The sequence below is a fragment of the Hevea brasiliensis genome, chromosome 4 (genome assembly GCF_030052815.1).
Source record: "Hevea brasiliensis isolate MT/VB/25A 57/8 chromosome 4, ASM3005281v1, whole genome shotgun sequence".
In the NCBI taxonomy this organism is placed as follows: Eukaryota; Viridiplantae; Streptophyta; class Magnoliopsida; order Malpighiales; family Euphorbiaceae; genus Hevea; species Hevea brasiliensis.
In genome coordinates this window covers 54768685-54792863 of record NC_079496.1, presented here as the reverse complement: position 1 = coordinate 54792863, position 24179 = coordinate 54768685, and the positions used below count along the sequence as shown (strand labels likewise).

The window sequence follows — 24179 nt, the reverse complement described above, 5'->3', positions numbered from 1 at the left end:
CCAATTTGAGGTGAAATTAGGCACAAAATATGCCAACTTTCATGAAGGAAGCTTACCAAAATTCTGCTTGCAAGGTAGCTTGAAAAATGACCAAATCCGGATTAAGTGCAAATAAGGCCTGAAAATTGACCATTTGGGCAGCAGTTAGTATTTTGGCCATAACTCACTCAAAACAGGTCCAATTGACCTGACATTTTGACCATGAATAGTTAAGGCCTATATCTACAAGTCTTATGAAGACACCAAAGCCCATAAATGACCATAATCAAGTCAAACAGCTTGCACAAGTTCGGGTCCAAAAACTGGCTGAACCAAAATTGACCTAAAATGACCTAAAGTGACCAATTTTGATGCACTTTGACCAGCAATAGTAAAATGACCATAACATGGTCTACATAACTCAGAATCACATAAAATTTTGTCCCGCGTGCAATAAGACATAGATCTACAAGTTTGTAGTTTGGACCGAAACCCAAAAACCGAGGGAACTAGGTCGTCCGGCTAGGTCAAACTAGTATCCCGGAATCCAGCAAATTGCAAGAAAATGCAATATATATGGAAATGAGTTTGGTAACATGTACTAACCCTAAAAGACTATCGAATGTGATATATTAGTAACATTAAAACCTAAATTACCTAGAATGCAACGAGGGTCGACATATTAGGTTGACTAAGTAAATAATAGAATTCAGTGAATTACTTATCAAGCATTATCACTAGAGACAGTTTAAATGAGTACTGAAACACTTCAAATTATGTTTCTCAGTTAGCAAAGACTCAGCGAAGGAGAAGGAAACACTGAGTCAAGGAGAAGGAAACACTGAGTCAAGGCCAGGAGACAGTTATCAGAGGTTTGTGCACAATAGCTATTCCTTTTGAAATTTTCAATTGAAATAAATTATGATTATTTGTGTGTTAGTGTTTTAAATTGTGTTTGTGCACAATAAGTATTTCTTTTAAATTTTTCAATTGAAATAAATTGCGATTATTTATATGTTATTGTTTTAAATTGTGTTTTTGCACAATAGTTAATTCTTTTGAATTTTTCAATTGAAATAAATTATGATTATTTGTATGTTATTATTTTAAATTGTATTTGTGCACAATAATTTTGACTTGTCATTTTCCACTTAAAAAATTTAGTTAAACATTATAGTTTTAAATTGTGTCCGTGCACAATACTTTTATATTCACTGATTTTGCTAGCAAATTTATTTGGATAAATGAATTATGAATAATTTTTTATTGCTTTGATTTTGGAAATATTATTTGGAAATTATTGTGTTGCCAACTTTGCAAATGAAAATTTTGAGATAAAATGTGATTTATGGTTTGTATGAAATATTGTGATTTGAAATTGTTTTGATTCACACTTGGCATGACACTATTACTATGTTCCTCCTCCATTTATGGGGTGAGTGTGATATATTCCTCCCTATTTGACTTATCAGTCTGGGGTGAGTGTGATTATGTTCCTCCCTCTTTGACTTGTCATTCTGAGGTGAGTGTGGATGAGTACTCATTATATAGCTAGCTTCCTCCCTCATTGATTTCGATTATTGGGGTGAGTGTGTCTTGTCGTGGTGTACAACACGGCATGTGTGGAAAAAACTGTGTCATGGCCTAAAATGTGTTATTGATTGGTAACACTGTATTATTCAATTATTTGATCAAATTGTTTTTTTGATTGGCAAAACTGTATTCTTCAGTTATTTGATCAAATTGTGTTATTGATTGGCAAAACTGTATTCTTCAGTTATTTGATCAAATTGTGTTATTGATTGGCAACACTGTATTCTTCAGTTATTTGATCAAATTGTGTTATTGATTGGCAAAACTGTGTTACTCAGTTATTTGATCAAATTTGTGTTATATAAATTTTGTAAATTGTGAAATGGAATTGTGAATCATTTGATTTGTGAACTGTCAATAAAAGATTTATATATCGCATTTCAAATTGTTATTGTGTACCACTGAGTAAATTTTACTCAGCGACAGCTTTTCATTGCTATCGCAGGTAGATAAATTGACAGGGCAGCAGACTAGGCTGCTAGTACTATACTGAAAGATCATCGGGTATATTGAGTATACCATATTCTGCATTTTATGTTGTAATGTTTGTTCACTGGATGTATATAGTATTCTTGGTTTTGAGCAGTTGTAAATTAAAATTTTACATTGAAGTTGTAAAATAAATTATGAGTTATTTTGACTTATAAAATTTGTATTATATTTCTTTTATCTCATTCTTTGAAAAATTATTGTGGATTTGACTTGAGAAATATATTGTGTTGTTTAACTATTGGAGTCGAGATTGAGAAATCTATTTGAAGTGCTTTTTACAGGTTTTCTAAAGAACTGTTTTGTTCAAAATACAGATGGTACTCCGCCAAATTTTTACAGAAATTATTAATTCTTAAAATGTGTTAGTTGTTTTACTTCAGTTCAAAATTTTATTTTAACACCTGTAAATAGTGCTCACCACTATAAAAAGAAGTAAGAAAAGTTTTAAAATCCCTTGTAGTATATTTAATGAGTTATTAGTAGACGAAGTTGGTAATTCATTAGGTATACTACGGGATCATGTTATGCCTTACAGAGGGGTAGAGTGTGACATGTTTTAGTGGTATCAGAGCAAAGTTTTTAAATTCTGTTTTCACCTATAATTGGAATATTCTTTCTCCATAGTACATCTGCTCAATGTCATTATTTGATACATACAGTACATTACATTATAAATATGCACTAACGGGAGGAAATCTCCTTGTGTTATTTGTTTAGAAGGTCTAAGATCCTCGAATTAACTATGGAAGAGGGTGATCATTCAGTCGATCAATCTATTGAGGCTGAGGTGCAAGGGGATGCCCCAACCCTACATAATGTAAGTGGTTCAAAGAAGACACCCATGATCTGCAGATTTCCTTCTCGATTCGCTCGTGGATGGCTGCAATGTTCCAACAAATGGCTGGTAATGTGCCTACTCAAGTCCCAATACAGACAGTAGTGGTACAACCACAGTCTCCTGCTAGGCAGTATGACAAATTAATGAAAAATGGGGCTATAGAGTTCAAGGGGATAGTAGATCCTCTAGAGGCAGAACAATGGTTAGAGAGGATAGATAGGGTATTCAAGAAACTGCATTGCACGGAGGAGCTCAGATTTGAATACTCAGTATCTTTGCTACAGGGGGATGCTTATGACTGGTGGAAAACCATTCCCCACAGTTTGGTAGAACCTGCAGTGCTAACATGGAATAACTTTCTCAGGGAATTCAGATAAAAATATGTCCCAGGTGCTTATGTAGACCAGAAGCTGCAAGAATTCCTAAGTCCAAACAGCAGAGGTCGATCGGTGAGTATGAAAGAGAATTTTCCCGCCTAAGCCATTATGCAGTAAGTCTACTTTCTACCAGTAGGGAGAGATGTAAGAGGTTTGAAATTGGCTTGAAGCCTAGTATCAGATTACAAGTGGTCGGATTCAAACATAACAACTTCTCTGAACTTATTTCTCAAGCACTAGAATTAGAAAGAATTGAATCTGAAGTGGCCCCTAAGAAAAAGAAATCAGAGAAGACGGAAAAAGAGGGAAAATCAGTAGAACGGAGTTCTAGTGGTCCTACTGGAAGGAGGAAAAACTTTGGAGGATACAACCGAGGTAGTAAGAAAGCCGGTAGAGATAGATCTTCTGGACAGAAACCACCTGGATCTGATCAGCAAACTCAACAGAAACCCAGAAATGCGCTGTCAGATCGACTTTGTGAAACTTGTGCTAAACCACATAGTGGGGTATGTTATAGAGCCGTAGGAGTATGTTTCAATTGTGGAGGGACTAGTCATTTTGCTAGGGATTGTGTAAATCCATGTCGTTCTAGATCATTTACTACACCAAAGGGATCAACCCAAGTTTCTACCCCAAAGAGTTCACCATCAGTTAGTAGAGGCATAGGTAGAGGTTGGAGTAGTACACCTAGAAGTCAGAGTACTGTGAATCAGCCAGAACAAGGTGATGCTTCAGCTAGAGTATACGCTATACGGCAGAGAGAAGAGGCTGAGACTTTTGACATTGTTGCTGGTACTTTCTCAATTAGTAACTAAGATATATATATGTATTGTTTGACCTGGAGTTTGCATACTTTTATGTTAGTGTTAGAACTATATGCTCTGTTGTTATTCCTTTATAGGGGGAATAAATTTTGATGCATTAGTGATTAGTCTTTTAAGATAAGGATTGTGATAATAAGTGAAATTAGTTTTGAAAGAGTTTAGCGGCGAAAAGTATGTTCTAACACACCATAAATTATAAAGCTAAACGGCAAGCCTACTTAATGTAAGGCAAGAGGACGTAAAAGTAAGTTACAGTAATAGAATTACTCTAGATGAGGGCAAGGATGTTACTGTTAGTAATTGTTAATGGATATTGTAATCATAATAAGTTCGGGATATTAGTGAATTCGAAAAGGATAAAAGATAGGAAAGTTTGATCTATTGGGATGTATCGTAGTAACTATGCAATATTCTTGATGTTTGTACTGTAAGCTGCAGATTATAATATTGACTTGAGATTATTGTATAGAGCTACGTACTACTCGATAATACACCAAGATGAGAATAGTTGCCAACATCATCTGTTTTGATATAGTTATGCCAGGACAGAATTTTTTTGTTGGAAATAAGTTTGAAAATCCTACTTAGGGATTTAAAACTCAAAAGTTAGAATATCGAAAGGTTATAGTTTAGTACAAAAGGGAAGTAAGTTATAGAATGTTGACAGATAAAAGGAGTTATGGAAGTAAAAATTCGAACAGTTGGTTCAGATATAACAAAGAAATGTTATGAATGTGAGGAAGACTATTGACTAGAATGGTCAGAGGACCAACGACTAGATAAATCATTCTAACATGACCTCAAGGGTCATTCAAGAAGGAATATGAACTGAAATATTAGACAGCACAACAGTAAGAGAAGATTGGTGTTATACAAACAAATTAAACGTTGTATTAGATTGTTAAAAGTCTTATACAAATTTGAGGAAAAGAAGATTATACGATCATATAGAAATGAGAAAATAAACGTATGACTATTGTAAGATAGCTATTGGGTAAAATTTCGCGGACGAAATTTATTTTAAGGGGGGGAGAATTGTAACACCCCTATATTCGGTAGTGCGTTCTACTGTTTCAGTGACCAGTGTTGCCCGGACAGCTATGATGCTTAGAACTACACTTCGATATGAGTGAGGAGACATAAAATAATGAAATACAAGAAAAGAAAATTCAAGAAAAATAAAAGAAAAATAATAGTAAAGAAATGTAACCAAGTTAAGCGAGCCGAGAACCCTAGCGATGGGTGACCGCAACGGGAAGTCACGGCGTGGACCGTTGACTAGCCCTGGATCACAAGGAACCCTAAAAAATATTTTTAGGACTTAAAGAGACATCAATTGAAGTACAAATACCATTAGAAATATCAAAGAAAAATTAATTAATTAATTAGTACAAAGAAACGTGAGAAATCGAAAAATGAACAAAACTCGGTATTACTGAAAAGTCGGGAATACAACCCGAACAGGGGCATTGTGGTCATTTGACACCCCGAGTTGACTTTTGACCTCAATGTCCATTAAAAATAAGTGGTATTAAATTTTGAAAATGCCATGAAAAATGTCACACCCTACCCCTCTGTAAGGCATAACATGATCTCGTAGTATACCTAATGAATTACCAACTCCGTCTACTGATAACCCATTAAATACACTACAAGGGATTTTAAAAACTTTTCTTACTTCTTTTACAGTGGTGAGCACTATTTACAGGTGTTAAAAACCTTTTTGAACTGAAGTGATAGAACTAACACATTTGAATTATTTGGAACTTCTGTAAAAATTTTGGCAGAGTGTCATCTGTATTTTGGATAAAATAGTTCTTCAGAAAACCTGTAAAAAGCACTTCAATATTTTTCCAAATCTCAACTCCAACATATTTCTCAACGCAACATGTTTCTCAATTCAAATTCAGAGTAATTTTTCAGAGGCTGAGATACAAGAAATATGATACAATTTTTACAAGTCAAAATATCTCATCATTTACTTTACAACTTCAATGTACAGTTTTAATTTACAACTGCTCAAAATCAAAAACAATATATACATACAGTGATCATACATTACAGTACAAAATGCAAAATGTGGTATACTCGTTATACCCGAAAAATCTCTCGCTGGATGTACTAGTAGCCTAGTCTGCTGCCCTGTCTGTCTGTCTACCTGCGACAGCAATAAAAAGCTATCGCTGAGACAATGTCTCAATGGTGCACAACATTAACCAAATACAACTTTAAATCACAACTCATAAATCATTTAGATGATGGATATGTAAAATCATAGTTAAATTCAAGACAATGAGTGTCAGAAGGAATTTAACACAATATCACAATAAATCTCAGAGATCAAAACATAGTTAACTTCAAAAGACAGTAAATGTCAATAAGGATTTAACTCCATTTCACAATCTCACAATACATATCAATAAATCACACACAGCTTAATCATGTTCCAAAGTTCAATTCATCCCAAAAGCCGATGGCTAATGAGGTATTCAATTCATCCCAAAAGTCAATGACTAATGAGGAATAACATAGCTAGCTAGCAAAAATATGAGTACTCATCCAATTCGTCTTCAACAGGCACACACCTCAACACTTCAGCCAGAGAGGGAATTCAATTCGTCCCACTAGACAAGCTAGCGAGGAATGCAATCAATATACATAATAGCTGTGGTTTCAAACCATTTCTAATACTTTTCAATCAATAAGTATCCATCAATATCATTCAAACAATTTCTCACAATTTCAAACCATTTACAATGCTTTTCAAGATAAATATCCATTCAAACACGTTTCCACAATTTAAAACAATAATGTACAAATAATCATAATTCATTTCAGTTGAAAAATTCAAAAGAAATAGTTGTTGTGCACAAACCTCTGATAATTGTCTCCTGGTCTGGACTCAGTGTTTCCTTCGCTTTCCCTGAGTCTTTACTAACTGAGAAACACAATTTGAAGTGTTTCCATACTAAATTAAACTGTCTCTATCGATAATGCTTGATAAGTAATTCACTGAAAGCTATTATTTGCTTAATCACCTAATATACCGACCCTCAATGCGTTCTAGGTAAATTAGGTTTTAGTGTCATTAATATGTCACATTCGATAGTCTTTTAGGGTTGGTACATGTTACCAATTTCATTTCCTTGTTTAGTGCATTTTATTGCAACTTGTTGGATTCCGGGATACTAGTTTGACCTAGCCGAACAAACTAGTGCCCTAAGTTTTCGGGTTTCGATCAAAACTACAAACTTGTAGATCTATGTCTTATGGAACGCGGGGCAAAATTTTAGGTCATTCTGAGTTATGTAGACCAAGTTATGGTCATTTTACTATTGCTGGTCAAATGGCATCAAATTAGGTCATTTTAGGTCAATTTGGTCAACTTTGGTTCGGCCTGTTTTTGGACTCAAAATTGTGCAAGCTGTTTGACTTGCTTATGGTCATTTCTGGGCTTTTGTGTCTTCATAAGACTTGTAGATATAGACCTTAACTATTCATGGTTAAAATTTCAGGTCAATTGGACCTGTTTTGAGTGAGTTATGGTCTAAACACTAATTGCTGCCCAAATGGTCAGTTTTCAGGCCTCACTTTCACTTAATCCGGATTTGGTCATTTTTCAAGCTACCTTACAAGTAGAATTTTGGTATGTTTCCTTCATGAAAGTTGGCACATTTTGTGCCTAGTTTCACCTCCAATTGGTCTCATACCAATTGGAGCCACACACTTAAAGTTATAGGCTAAAATGCATAATGCCCTTAAATACATTACTTAAACATCTAGCAATTACACATTACCTTGCTATAAGTCCATCTCTCTTACCAATTCTGATTTGGTACATTACCAAAACCATTTATCACTTCACAATAAAGTCACTTTGGGCAGAATACAATATCCTCAATACACCAAATGAAACACTAATTCACAAAGTCCAAATACAACAATATGTACACATAAACACTCCTAACTATTACATACAATTTCCACAACCAATTTATATACATATTCATCAATCCTCAATGTCACAATTCACCCAATATCTTCATGAATTTAAACATTCATCAAGAAGTCCCAAGGCTGCCGAATGCTTCACATTGCCAAAATTCCCCATAGTTTCTTCCACTTCAATTCCAAATGCACAATCACCACATACACACGGAAATAACTTACTAGGACATTAATTCACCCTACTCAACATAAATTTACATCAAATATATGTAAGAATACTTCATTAAATATAGAACTCCATGGCTGTCCAAAATTGGATATATCAAAGAACTCCTCAAAACTTTAAAATTTCTTCACAAAGCAAACACCCATAACATGTTTTCAAACTTTAACAAAGCAATATTCAAAAATACAAACTTACCTATTGTTAGGACTTGTTAAACCTTCACTAAACTTCCTTGATTTTGCTATCAAACTCTTCCTTGTGATGTGGAGGTAATCTTTAATGAAACAACCTAGGTGTTTGGAGGTGAATTGAAGGAGGTTGATGAAGCTTTATGCAAAACGGCAATGGAGGTTTTCACTTCTTCATTTCGGCATGGATGAACCAAGTGAGGGAGATGAAGATGCAGATTGTATAATAGGTGTACACCTGCCCATTTAGCTCTTAATTTATTCCATAGTGGTCCACTCACACAAATTAATTCATTTTATATGTTTAATTCTCATTTATTCCACATTAAACCCATAATTTTTGCTATTTACTTTATATACCACCAATTTAATTTTTCATTATATTTTCCAAGTGTAATATTATTTATTTTTAATGGACATTTAGGTCAAAAGACAATTAGAGATGTCAAATGACCACAATGCCCCTGTTCGGGTTGCATTCCTGATTTTTCGGTAACACCGGATTTTGTCTGTTTTTCAATTTCTCACTTTTCCTTGTACTAATAATTTAATTTTTCTTTGATATTTCTAATGATATTTATACATCAATTGATGTCTCTTTAAGTCCTAAAAATATTTTTCAGGGTTCCCCGCGGTCCAGGGCTAGTCAACGGTCCACACCGTGACTTCTCGGTGCGGTCACCCATCGCTAGGGTTTTCGGCTCGCTTAACTTGGTTACATTTCTTTGCTATTATTTTTCCTTTATTTTTCTTGTGTTTTCTCTTCTTGTATTTCATTATTTTATGTCTCCTCACTCATAACGAAGTGTAGTTCTAGTCATCCTAGCTGTCCGGATAACATTGGCCACCGGAACAGTAGAACGCACTACCGAACATAGGGGTGTTACAAAAAATGAAATTCCATGTGTAGAATAATTAAGAGAAACTAAGTGGAAAAATATGGGAATAATTAAAAGTTTAATTATAATATTATTTATTTAAGTTAAGTGGAGCATTAGTGGACAATTAGCGGACTGATTTAAGGCCATTAGTGGACAAAGAGGGCAGCACTAACATCTTCTTCTTCTTCATTTTCCCATCTTAGCCGAATTCCAATTCTCCTAAATTCTCCCATTGTCCTCCATGGCCATCCCACATGCAAGCTTCCTCTCCTCCATGATCAAGCCATGATTTCTATAAGTGTCTTCATTAAAAGTGGTGTACACATCTTGGGCAGAATATTGGGAGCAAAAAGAAGGAAGTTTGGTGAGGTTTTAGTCAAGCTTAAAAAAGGTTAGTGCTTATTTTTCCTCCCTTGCTTAATTAAACTTTGAGTTGATGTTGTGATGAGTTAAATTGTGGAGAAATTGAAAGAATTGGATGAGTATTTGTGGGGATTTAAATTTAGCAGCCAAGGAAGTCCATGGGAAGTTGGTTAATTCTACTTGTAATTGATGGTTAGACATGTTGATTTAAGTAAATAAATGAATTAGAGTTTATGGGCATGTATATGTTTGAAATAATAATTGAATTAGGGGTTTGAATAAGTGTTAGAGACTTTGGACAATTGAGCTTAAATGTGGCAACCTTGAGGTACTTAAAGGATTGGTATTTCATTAATTTTATTGTTGAATTATGGTATTGATAGATTAGTGGGAGTATATTGTAAGTTATTAGTGGAAATTTCAAGTATTAACTAATTGTTTGCAAGTATATATTATTGACCTTGACTTTGTAAATTAGGGTTCTGTATTGATTAATGTGCACTTGAGTAAACTGTTGGGAATTTACCAACTTGAGACTTGATGAATGAGATTAGAAGTGTTATCAATATGGTATTGCAGTTTGAGAGAAGGAGGATTAAACATTGGAAGTGCAGATTGTGTGCAGGTTGTGTGATTGATGAATGCAGTGTATAAATTAGGTTATAAATGTAAATTTGTGACTCCAATTGGTATGAGACCAATTTGAGGTGAAACTACACACAAAATATGCCAACATTCATGAAGGAAGCTTACCAAAATTCTGCTTGCAAGGTAGCTTGAAAAATGACCAAATCCGAATTAAGTGCAAATAAGGCCTGAAAATTGACCATTTGGGCAGCAGTTAGTATTTTGGCCATAACTCACTCAAAACAGGTCCAATTGACCTGAAATTTTGACCATGAATAGTTAAGACCTATATCTACAAGTCTTATGAAGACACCAAAGCCCAGAAATGACCATAATCAAGTCAAACAGCTTGCACAAATTCGGGTCCAAAAACTGGCCGAACCAAAATTGACCTAAAATGACCTAAAGTGACCAATTTTGATGCACTTTGACCAGCAATAGTAAAATGACCATAACATGGTCTACATAACTCAGAATGACCTATAATTTTGTCCCGCGTGCAATAAGACATAGATCTACAAGTTTGTAGTTTGGACCGAAACCCAAAAACCGAGGGAACTAGGTCGTCCGGCTAGGTCAAACTAGTATCCCGGAATCCAGCAAATTGCAAGAAAACGCAATATATATGGAAATGAGTTTGGTAACATGTACTAACCCTAAAAGACTATCGAATGTGACATATTAGTAACATTAAAACCTAAATTACCTAGAATGCACCGAGGGTCGACACATTAGGTTGACTAAGTAAATAATAGAATTCAGTGAATTACTTATCAAACATTATCGTTAGAGACAATTTAAATGAGTACTGAAACACTTCAAATTGTGTTTCTCAGTTAGCAAAGACTCAAGGAAGGGTAAGGAAACACTGAGTCAAGGCCAGGAGACAGTTATCAAAGGTTTGTGCACAATAGCTATTCCTTTTGAAATTTTCAATTGAAATAAATTATGATTATTTGTGTGTTATTGTTTTAAATTGTGTTTGTGCACAATAAGTATTTCTTTTGAATTTTTCAATTGAAATAAATTGCGATTATTTATATGTTATTGTTTTAAATTGTGTTTGTGCACAATAGTTAATTCTTTTGAATTTTTCAATTGAAATAAATTATGATTATTTGTATGTTATTGTTTTAAATTGTATTTGTGCACAACAATTTTGACTTGTCATTTTCTACTTAAAAAATTTAGTTGAACATTATAGTTTTAAATTGTGTCCGTGCACAATACTTTTATATTCACTGCTTTTACTAGCAAATTTATTTGGATAAATGAATTATGAATAATTTTTTATTGCTTTGGTTTTGGGAATATTATTTGGAAATTATTGTGTTGCCAACTTTGCAAATGAAAATTTTGAGATAAAATGTGATTTATGGTTTGTATGAAATATTGTGATTTGAAATTATTTTGATTCACACTTGGCATGACACTATTTTCCTCCTCCATTTATGGGGTGAGTGTGATATATTCCTCCCTATTTGACTTATCAGTCTGGGGTGAGTGTGATTATGTTCCTCCCTCTTTGACTTGTCATTCTAAGGTGAGTGTGGATGAGTACTCATTATATAGCTAGCTTCCTCCCTCATTGATTTCGATTATTGGGGTGAGTGTGTCTTGTCGTGGTGTACAACACGGCATATGTGGAAAAAACTGTGTCATGGCCTAAAATGTGTTATTGATTGGTAACACTGTATTATTCAATTATTTGATCAAATTGTGTTATTGATTGGCAAAACTGTATTCTTTAGTTATTTGATCAAATTGTGTTATTGATTGGCAACACTGTATTCTTCAGTTATTTGATCAAATTGTGTTATTGATTGGCAAAACTGTGTTACTCAGTTATTTGATCAAATTTGTGTTATATGAATTTTGTAAATTGTGAAATGGAATTGTGAATCATTTGATTTGTGAACTGTCAATAAAAGATTTATATATCGCATTTCAAATTGTTATTGTGCACCACTAAGTAAATTTTACTCAGCGATAGCTTTTCATTGCTGTCGCAAGTAGATAGACGACAGGCAGTGGACTAAATTTGAGTACTACCTTTGAAAGATCATCGGGTATATTGAGTATACCATATTCTGCATTTTATATTGTAATATATGTTCACTAGATGTATATAGTATTCTTGGTTTTGAGCAGTTGTAAATTAAAATTGTACATTGAAGTTGTAAAATAAATTATGAGTTATTTTGACTTCTAAAATTTATATTATATTTCTTTTATCTCATTCTTTGAAAAATTATTGTGGATTTGACTTGAGAAATATATTGTGTTGTTTAACTGTTGGAGTCGAGATTGAGAAATCTATTTGAAGTGCTTTTCTGAGTTTTTCAAGAACTGGTTTGTTCAAAATACAGATGGTACTCCGCCAAAATTTTTACAGAAATTATTAATTCTTAAAATGTGTTAGTTGTTTTACTTCAGTTCAAATTTTTTTTTTAACACCTGTAAATAGTGCTCACCACTATAAAAAGAAGTAAGAAAAGTTTTAAAATCCCTTGTAGTGTATTTAATAAGTTATCAGTAGACGAAGTTGGTAATTCATTAGGTATACTACGGGATCATGTTATGCCTTACAGAGGGGTAGGGTGTGACAGAGACCATGTTGATGGTTATTGGAGTTTGAGAATGATTGGAAATGATTATTGGAAGTGTTTTTCACAGGTTTCGAAGAACTGTTTTCACCATTTTGAACCGGTACTCTGTCGGATTTTCTATAAAATTTTCGAAACCTCATATAAATTTATAATTTCAATAAATGACTTAAATGAGTTATATTTCACAAATTGCACTTCATAACCATTTGAAATAAATTAAGGAAGAATAAAAATGATTGAAATAAAATATAGTGTTCCGGCATATCTCACTAGTGGCGTATCTCACTATTTACCTGCTTGAAATTTTCGATAATATATTTACAATAAAAATATCATTCATACTCATCATAGTCATCTCACATTCAATTCTTGCAATTCACATACTCATTCGTACAAATCCATTCATTCTCAACTCATATGTGAAAATTCTCAATCTTCATTTATTTTCATGATATACAATTTAATCACATATGAACTAACTGATTTATTAATTTACAACACATAAATATTAATTATAATTTTCTAGTTTACATTACAACATAAGAAATATTTATACTATACAAAATACATAAAATGACTAATGTGAGCCCTATCTACATGCATTGCTGAAGAGGTGACAGCCTTAAACACTCTACAGATCCGATATCCAAGATCCCCAGTTTAATATCCGCTGGGCTTTACCTTCAGTACCTGCACAAGGAAACAAATCCATCGCGCTAGGTATTGGTACTTAGTGGTACGATAATATAACAAAGAAAATAATTTACAATAAAGATAAAACCAAAGCAATATTTGGATGCTCAAGAATTAATTTAATTTCGAGTGAAATTATTAAGATTAAATTATTGGTTATCCTAAGTTGTCCTTCATTTATTAAATAAGAGACGCATTTGTAATATTTGTTTACGTTCTACTTCTTTTGTAAATCTTCGTATCATTTCACTAATTTATTTCTAGGTATTTTGAATCATTGCATAATAAATAAAATTTTAAAACTAATTCTAGTTTCTTTCTTATTCATTCATTTAATTCATATTATTCTTAACAAATTTTACTGCCCAAGTAACATATAACAGGCTTACTAAACTGGATAAGCGGGTCGTTGGCATTGGACACCGCAGTGTCTCGGGCCGTCATACCATGGGACGTGTAAGCTCGGTACGTCAACCACGTATGCAGTCAGTATAGCTAAAAAGCCATGATAACATATCAGTATGGCTAAAAGCCATGATAACAAGTAATCGGGTATAAAAGCCATAAATACAGGCTCAGTAATGCTAAAATAATACCCTATTAGTATATCAATCTATCCAATCTGACACACACAGTGTCTAGGCAATATATGGGCACTAATAACCTTTAAGGGTTCATAAGTATCATTTTTTTTATTATATGTTCCAATTATAATAAAAGTGTAAATGTCTAAAATACAATTCTACCTAAATTATGCATTCATCCTTTTATTCATTTATTATGTCATTCATATTAATCACAATTTATAGCAATTATTTTCATGTGTAATTGTACTCAAAGCATTTTTCCTTATCCTTTCTCCAATAAATGAGAACTAGTCTCATTCATATATTCATTTATTCATTACACTATGTATATAAATTATCATTCATATTTTAAGTAATCCATGAGCATTTCATGGATTTCAAATTTAACTGAATTTTCCTTAAATCCTAGAGTCACTCAACTTTAAGAATTTAAATTCATTAATCACATTATCTATATTAACCATCCTAATAGTTTTTCTAATAGTATACCATTTCCTATATCATTGGAGTTACTATTCACTTGACCATTTCCCTTCAAAGGTTGACTTTTTAATTCATAATAGATTTTTTAAGTCTAAGTTCATCAAAATACCACATTTTGCATTTTATTTTTGTTGGCCTCCTAGGTTTTATTTCAAATTTTCAGAATTTGAGGTCCAAATTCACTGTTCCATTAGACCTACAGTAAAAATTTGATAAAACTTTCTTCATGAAAGTTGGGTATGTCCTCTTTAAATTTCTTTTTAAATCACTTCATTTGGAGTTTTGTAGCTCAAGTTATAGCTATTTTACCATAACTGGCCGGATTGACCTATACTTAGAATTTATGGGCAGAATTGGTTCTATCAGATTTGGTGTCCTGACTTTGGTGGACAATTCCATTAGATTAAGTCCAGAATTTGAGTTTGATAATAAATTTACAATAAATTAAATTGCCAACCAATAGGAGTTTAACAAGCATCTTAAAAGGATAAAAAACTAAAGAAAATGAAAAATTTTATGCTCATCTTCTCCTCTCAACCTCCATTAGAGTTTTCTCATTTCTCTCTCTTCATAACCTTAATTTCATACCATAAAACCCCTTCCTCTATTTCTTCTTCAAATTGTTGCCTCAAGCTTGCTCTAGTGGTAAGGATTAATATTAGTGAAGAATTACAAGCTCAAGTTAGCTCATCAAAAGGTTAGTGCTATATCTCTCCATTTTTCTCTTTAAATTTGAAGTTAGGTGTATGGATTTAGTTAAAAATTCATAAAATTAAAAGAACATACATGTATGGACCAACTAAAATTTTCGACAGCCTTAGTGATAGAAATGTTGATGAGTTTTGAATGAATTTAAGTTGTATATGGGTGGTCTTGAACATGAGTATGAATTGAAATTTGAGAATTAGGGTTCTTGAGCTAAATTGCACGTCAGGTAAATTTCGAGGATGAAATTTTTATTAGAGGGAAAGAATTATAACACCCTCATTTTAGATAGTCCGTACGTTCTACTGTTCTGGTGACCAATGTTTGTCCAGATAGTCAAAATGTCTGGAACTATAATTAGACTAGAGTGAGGAGTCATAAATAATTCAAATAAGTGTAAGAAAAATTAAAGAAAAATTTTAGAAATGAAATACGAAAAAGTTAAATGAGCCAGTGCCCCGGTGAGGGGTATCACAATACTAGTGCCCTTAGATTTGGGCCACCTACTACAACAGCTGAAGGGTCAGCTCAAGGTTCTACCACCAGAGGTTCACAGTCAACTATTAGAGGTAGAGGAAGAGGTAGGGATAGTACCTCTAAGGTAGTCAAGGCGCTGTAAATCAGCTAGAACAAAGCACAATGAGTCAAAGAGAAGAGGCTAAGACTTCTGATGTAGTAGCTAGTACTTTTTCCCTCTTTGAACAAGCTGTTTATGTGCTATTTGATCCTAACTCCACACACTCATATGTTAGTGCTAGCATTGTTTGTTCTACTACTATTCCTTGTTTGAAAATGGACTTTGATGTGCTAGTGACTAGTCCATTGGGCCAGGAGGTCAAGGTAAATAGGTTGTATATAAGGATTATCCTTTGGTAATCCAAGGACATACTTTCCTGTCTGATCATGAAATGCCCTTCAGAGATTATGATGTCATCTTGAGCATGGATTGATTAGCCAAGCATCATGCTATGATTGATTCTAGACTGAAGACAGTCACTTTTGGTCTCCCTCAGTATGGTGATGTAGTAATACATGGGGAGAGGTAGTTATTGCCATCAAATCTCATTTTAGTTGCACTTGCAAGGAGGATGATTTGGAAGGGGTGTGAAGCATATTTGGCCCATGTGATATAGACACCCAAGTAGGGAGTCTAGAATTGAGGGATATTCCTATTGTATGTGATTTTTCGGATGTTTTTCTTGAAGAATTGTCAGGATTAACTCCGGAAAGAGAGGTACAGTTCGAAATTGAGGTTATTCCTAGTGTGGAACCAATCTCCATTACTCCATATAGAATGGCATCGGCTGAGTTAAAGGAGTTGAACATGCAGTTGCAAGAATTACTTGACAAGGGCTATTCACACAAGTGTCACCTTGGGGAGCACCTTTTCATCTATCGACTACAGATAGTTGAATAAGGTGGTCATAAAGAATAGATATTCATTACCTCGAATAGATGATTTGTTTGAATAGTTGAAGAATGCAGCTATAATCTCCAAAATTGATTTGAGATTGGGTTATTATCAGTTGAGGATGCAGGAGTAGAGCATTCAAAAAACTTCTTTCAGGACTCGCTATGGCCACTACGAGTTCTTAGTAATGCCATTCAGATTGACTAATGCTCTAGCTGCTTTTATAGACCTGATGAACACTATCTTCAGGCCATATTGTCAAAATGGTATTGCAAACTTTAAGGGAGAAATAGTTGTATGCCAAATTGTCAAAATGTGAATTTTGGCTGAAAGAAATTTCTGGGACACATAGTAAGGTAGAGGGGTATCAAGGTAGATCCCAGTAAGGTAGAGGCTATTCTGAATTGGAAACCGCTCAGAAATGTCACTGAATTTCAAAGTTTCTTGGGTTTAGCTTGTTACTACCACCATTTTGTGAAGAGATGTAAAATTTCAGTGGACTGATAAATGGCAGCAGAGTTTTGATGAGTTGAAGAGATGTTTAACTGAAGCTGTCTTGACATTACCTACTCTGGGTATACAGTGATGCTTTTCACAATGAGTTAGGCTGTGTGTTGAGATGCAAGATAGAAATGTTATATGCTTCACGCCAGCTAAAACCCCATGAAAGGAATTATCCTACACATGACTTAGAGCTTGCTGCCATTTTATTTACTCTGAAGATATGGAGACACTACTTGTATAGGGAGAAGTGTTATATCTTCACAGATCACAAGAGCTTGAAGTATTTCGGCACACTTCTGTGTGCTTGAGGCAGAGGAGGTGATTAGAGCTGATAAAATATTATGATTGCCTGATAGATTATCAGCCTAGGAAAGCAAATGTGGTAGCATATGCTTTAAGTCATAAGACCACCATGGCTAGTTTGAAAGTATCACCTCTATCCAGGGTGTATGAGTTGAGGGCATTGCATGATAATTTAGAGTTTAATGATGAGGGGCGAATCGTAGCTACTTGGCAAGTGGAGCCAATGCTGATTGATGAAAACATTTGAAATTGATGGAAGAAGCTCGGGATGGCATGAAACCTAGATTTTCAGTGAATGACGATGGCTTACTACTATACCAGGATAGAATGTTATCCCAAATGATGTTGAATTGAGGCAAGTCATTATGAAGGAAGCACATGACTCGCCTTTTACCATGCACCCTGGTGGAATAAAAATGTACAGAACTATTAAAGAGCACTATTGGTGGATGGGTATAAAAAAAATATGTGGCCAAATGCCTAACTTGTTAACAAGTAAAGGCAGAACACCAAGTGCCAGCTAGTTTGTTACAGCTACTGCCAATTCCTGAGTGGAAATGGGAATGGATCACGATGGATTTTATGGTGGGACTTCCTAGAACACAGAAGAATCATGATGCAATTTTGGGTCATTGTGAATAGATCGATCAAGTCTGCACACTTTCTGCCAGTGAGGATGGATACAGCCTAGACAGATTAGCTAAACTATATATGGATGAGATAGTGAGGCTACATAGAATGCCAGTGTCCATTGTATCAGATAGAGAACTCCCTTGTGTCGAGATGCCTCCATATGGAGCTTTGTACAGCAGGAAGTGTAGAACTCCCTTGTGTTGGGAGGAAATGGGAGAGAGAAAATTGATTGGCCCAAAAATTATACAACAGACTGAGGAAAAAATTAAAATCATTCGAGATAGACTTGACTGCATCGGATTGCCAAAAGTCCTACATTGATCTGCAGAGAAAGGGATATTGAGTACTCTGCGGGTGACAAAGTATTCCTTAAAGTTTCCCCTTGGATGAAAATTATGAGGTTTGGTAGAAAGGGAAAATTGAGTCCTCGTTTCATTGGGCCATATGAGGTTTTGGAAATAGTGGGTCCTCTTACATACAAAACTTGCATTACCTCTGGAGTTGGAGAAGATTCACAATGTCTTCCATGTGTCCATGTTAAAGAGGTACTTACTAGTAGAGGAGATTGAGGTGAATCCAGAACTCACTTATGATGAAGAGCCCATAAAAATCTTAGCGCATGAGGTGCTGTGAAACCACTATTTAGTCCAGGAGGTTTACATGGGAGCTTGAGGAGGACATGAGGAGACAGCACCCACAACTCTTTAAAGAATAATACCAGGTAAAATTTCGGGACTAGATTTTCTTTTAAGGAGGGGAGAATTGTAACACCCTCATATTAAGTAGTTCGTACATTCTACTATTCCAATGACTAAGGCATGTCCAGATAGCTAGAATGTCTAGAATTATACTTAGATCACATAGAGAAACCATAAATAAAATTGATAAAGGTCAAATGTAGGAGGAAGAGAATAAATGAAATAAAGCCTAAATTGATTAAATGAGCCGAGATCCCAGTGATGGGTGACCAACCCGGGAAGCGACTACGAGCTTAGTTGCAACCCCAAATTCATGTGGGACCCCATGATACACTAGGTCAAAAAATAATTGCGAAACTATTGGAAATGTGAAAGCCATGAAAATAAAAAGAGAACAAGCTCAAATAAGTGAATAACCTAAATGTCCATTAAAATGTATAAGATTAAAATAATGAAAAATACTTAAAAATATAAAGAAATGGCATGATGTAACTATGACACCATTAAAAACATAATTTTTAATTTACTAAATGTAGAGATAGTTATAAGTATAATAAGAGGAAAAAATTAACAAAGATCAAAATCATTTTTCTCTCTTCTTCCTTGCTAGGATGAAACACACTCTCTCTACCTCTTTCATCTTCCTCCGTTGATGAACCTAACAAGCATCTAAAACCCTAGTTTTAGCCCACAAATTTCATAGCTCCTTTAATAAAAACTTATTCTTGGATCTTGATTTTTGCCAAAGTGGCAAGGAATTTAAAGAGTTTGGAAGACTTGAACTTGGTCAAGTAGAGGTAAGTCAATTTTCAAACTAAATTAATGGTGTATCGGATTAAAGTTAATAGGGTAATTAACTTAAGATAGATGAAAATCATGCATAAACGTTAAGGGAAATATTTTGGCCAACTATAGAGGGGGTACAATTTGATTGTATTTATTTGAATTCAACATGAATTTAAACTTAAATCAAGTTGTATATGTGATTGGTGAAGTGAAATTGCATGAGTTGCTTGAATTGTGAAGTTGGGGAAATTAGGGTTTTGTGAGAATTAGAGTTTTGTGAAATGTTGACCAATTGATGTGTATCATGCTTGTGGTCATTTGATGTGTTTTGGATTGAGAATTGATGTGAATTGATAAAGGGAATTCATGGAATTGTAATGTGTGGATTGATGGATTTTTGGACCTCTAAGTCCAGTGTGCTTTCATGGTTATAAGTAGAGCTAGATAGCTCCAATTAGTGTGAGGCCAATCAAGATGAAACTTAAGACCTAAAGCCACAAATTTCATGAAGAAATCTTGCCCAAAAACTGACCATAAGTTAGCCTAAAATTTGCTTGAATCCAAAATTAGTGTTCTGAACCTGACCAGAATTGATCAAATAAACAGTAAATATTCAAATAGGCATAACTCTCTATAAAAAGCTCCAAATGACCTAATTCTTGAACTTATGAAAAGCTTTGACATAGTAGAACATTTTTCATGAAGATCAGGAATCTAATTCTGACCCTAACTAAATCAAATTGTTAAGCAAAATTAGTCTAAAAAATCTGTTAAAACCAAACCTAACTTGGAAATCCTGGACAAATGGCCATTCGAACAGTTTTGGCAAAAATGTCATAATATCGGCTACAAAACTGCAAATGCAATGATTCAAAAATCAAAATCTTCATAATATCTAGAACTACAATTTTGATGTTTTGGCCAGAACCTAGATCCTAAAAGAACTTAATGAAATTGTTAGGAAAATTCAGGACTTTCCAATTTGGAATTCCTGCACTAGAATCACTTTAGCTAATTGACCCTAGGACCGTAATTAGACCATTACTTTCACTAGAAACTTCCAAATGGGATAAGCCAAAATGATCTGAGAACCCAAGAGTTAGGGCTACAACTTTGGTTTAGAAATCTTACTCAAATTTTGAGAGTAAGGACCAAATGTTAATTGCAAAACCTGATCTGGAACCTGAAATTATGGAGTTATAGGGCTTATGAGTCTAGGTTGGTTAATTAGCCATAACTAACTACAACCTCAAATTTAGTAATTCTTGAACCTATGTAACTATGAGACACTTTCAACTCATATAAAGAACTCAAAGCCAAATTATGACTATAACTAGTCCTATTTGCTTGATAAAGTTGAGTTTCAGAATATGCCTTGTTCTGGAACAGTAATAGATCACTGAACTGGTTAATTGACTATAACTAGAGCTACAAAACTCTAAATGGAGTGATTCAAATTGAAAAATAAAACTAAGACATAGAGGGACAATTTTCATGAAGAACACCTCACCAGATTATGAAATTAAGTTAAAAAGTCAGGCCATAAACCTGTCCAAAACTCAAACTCTTTGAAATTTCTTAAGTAACTTAGGTATTCATTAGGCATTTAATTAATTGACTATTAGTGGTAGTTAAATTGAGTATTGAGACATCTCCATTGTATATTTTCAGTGGAAAAGGAGCCTCCTAAGGAGAAGGAAAGTGGAACTAAGTAAGGAGAGTGTAAAGAGGTTTGTGCACAATATTGCTATCTCTTTGTTTTTTAAATTGAAATTGGTTTGAATGAGTTGTGTGAATGATTTGTGACTCTTATTGCTTTGAAAATCTTAATTTGATAGATTATGTGTTATTAACCTCTTTTGGGTAATTGTTTTGAATGGAATATGATTATGAGTTGACAACTACATTTGATGAATGGAAAATTATTTGAATATGGTTTGAAACTACAGTTGACATAAACTATGTGATTTGTAGTCCTCACTAGCTTGCCTAGTGAGATAAATTAGATTTGTTTGACATTGTAATTGATTAAGTTTTGATAGATTATGATTTGCATTGAACTTTAAATTTTTAAGTTGTGCATCACTAAGTAACTGTTAGCTTAACAAAAGCTGTTTCATGCTGTCGTAGATAAGGAGAAGGAATGAGCTGCAGAGTGAGCAGCATTGAGGACATAATTTCGAGTATACATTTTAGGTATACCCTTGTATATTTGTTTTGATGTACATGTATCTGAATGTATTTATGTATAACACTAGAGCAGTTGTATAAAAATCTTTGTAATGTGATTTTGGTCACTTTAATTAATGCAAATTTTATAATATTGAGATTGGAATGAGATGTTTCAATGTTGAATTGAGTTGAATTGTGAATTATATATATTTGTTATAAATTATTTTTGACAGGTTTTGAAGAATTTTTTTTTTTTAATTTTTAGCCGTCACTTTGCCGAAATTTTTGTAAAAGTTTTAAAACTGCTAAATAAATTCTAAATGAATTATTGTATGATATGTACCTAATATATAAAGGCATTTTAATAACTCTTTCATCCTTATTTTCATTTAAATAAGAAATGGATTTATTTTAAAATCGCTTGTAATATATTTAATGAGTTATCGGTAGGCTCGGCAATTCAATAGGTGTAACACTCACACGATTTGTTGTACTTGCCTACTTGCCCACTATTCCACTGCTATGTTTATCTTTAGTAGATATTTTAGACACTAAATAAATAATGCCTACTTGTACGGGTTATTATTTGATTGGACCTCTATATATAATTAGAGCCCATTGACCATTGATGTTCTGCTAGCTTGAGCTATGAGCTCAGTGACATTAAATTAGTAATTTAATTTAATATTTTAGACTCATTAATTAATTTGAGGTCTAAAAATATTAAAATTAAATTATAATGTAAATAAAAATTATTTATTAAGTAATTGTTATTAAAATGAAATAGAAAATAAATTACGCAATGCACGATAAAATGACAAGTTTAGTTGAAGAAATAAGTCATTGGGTGAATTTGCATTGTCCTCTACCGAAGTATAATATTGAGGCTTTTCTTCGCTGTTATAGTGAAATGAGTGCATTATTATTTTAATCTCTGAATTATGTTATAAAATTAGTGATTTAATCCTCATATATATATGATTTAGTGCGTTACATTTAATTCTATTGATTATTTGGTTTTTTAATTCATTTTTGTCATTTTAATTGTTAGTTAAGGACTAAAAGATGACCAACAAATTACAAAAGCATTAATAATAAAAATTCAAAAATAAAAATTCAAAAATAAAAATATTTATATTAGCAAAAATTAAGGACGAAAGTATTTATGATTAACTATACAAATTAAGAAAAGTAGACAAAAAAGTAAAAGTGCACCATAAAATTAAAATTTAGATAATAACGTGTTTTTTAAAATGCCATGACTAAATCAATAGTTTTGTTATATATATATATATATATATATATATATATATATATATATGTATATATATATATATATGTACTAAATAGTAATTTTTTCTAGAAAAATTGATGTTAAAAATTGGTGGTTTCTCACGTAGATGGTTCAAAATAAATCAATCTACTGATAACTAAACATACAAATTTGAAATTTTCACTGATTCGAATGACAAACCAATATTCAAGAGCAGCCCACATGTGGACCTCAAATTCCAAATCAAAAAAATTATATATAAAAAAATAAGTTTTCAAATCTTTCGTGTGCATACAGAGAATCACCCAGAAGAGAGAATAACAGCAAGTGATTGAAAGGAAGTAGATTAAACATTGTTCAAGTTGTCTGGCTTTTTAAGAGGTGGAGGAGACGACGATGGATGAGAAGAGAGCGGCGCAGCAATACCTGTACCTGGTGGTGGAGTTGGTGCGCCATAGACTTGAGCATTTGTACGAACATCTTGTCTCCCTTTGGCTCTTCCCAAGAAATAGCACCCAAAACCAAGCAGTAGAGAGAAGATTATCAAAGGCAAAGAGATCACCACCACCATACCCATCTTTAAGCTCTTTAATTTAGACACAAACGAAGAGGGAACAAGCTGAGGAAGATATAGACAGATGGATGCAGAGGAGAAGCAGAGATGGGAAATTTATAGGCGTAGGACAGTGGAAAGTGAAGCTGCTGCTTCTGCTTTGTTGCTTATCAATGATCTGGAACATATGAGAACTTGAGAAGGGAATATATTATTATAAAATATTAAAATACGCTTTATTTCAACGGTAGGCTTAACGTTCGAGATTGCGAGTCCAACGGCTACTTCTTTTGTCTTTTTTTTACAATTAAATGTTGGAAAAAAGTTCATTTCTACTCTTTTATAAATGTCCAATTTTATTCAATTTTAATTTTCGATCCAGTTTATCTAAAATCTTTTTATTTAAGATCAAATTTGTTCCTTCTCATGAAAG

At 33.5% G+C, this 24179-nt stretch overlaps 1 protein-coding gene across 1 annotated transcript; it reads right to left on the bottom strand.

The window, feature by feature from the left end:
- Window positions 1-23288: 23288 nt before the first annotated feature.
- On the bottom strand, window positions 23289-23926 carry LOC110663689 (uncharacterized). Its single transcript, XM_021823080.2, has one exon. The coding sequence runs from the start codon at window positions 23768-23770 to the stop codon at window positions 23540-23542; it is 231 nt and encodes a 76-aa protein (XP_021678772.1). The 5' UTR covers window positions 23771-23926; the 3' UTR covers window positions 23289-23539.
- Window positions 23927-24179: the final 253 nt, after the last annotated feature.

What these genes read in the sequence shown, in the direction of transcription:
- LOC110663689 (XM_021823080.2), bottom strand. Translation starts at nt 23,770, where the DNA reads ATGGGTATGGTGGTGGTGATCTCTTTGCCTTTGATAATCTTCTCTCTA.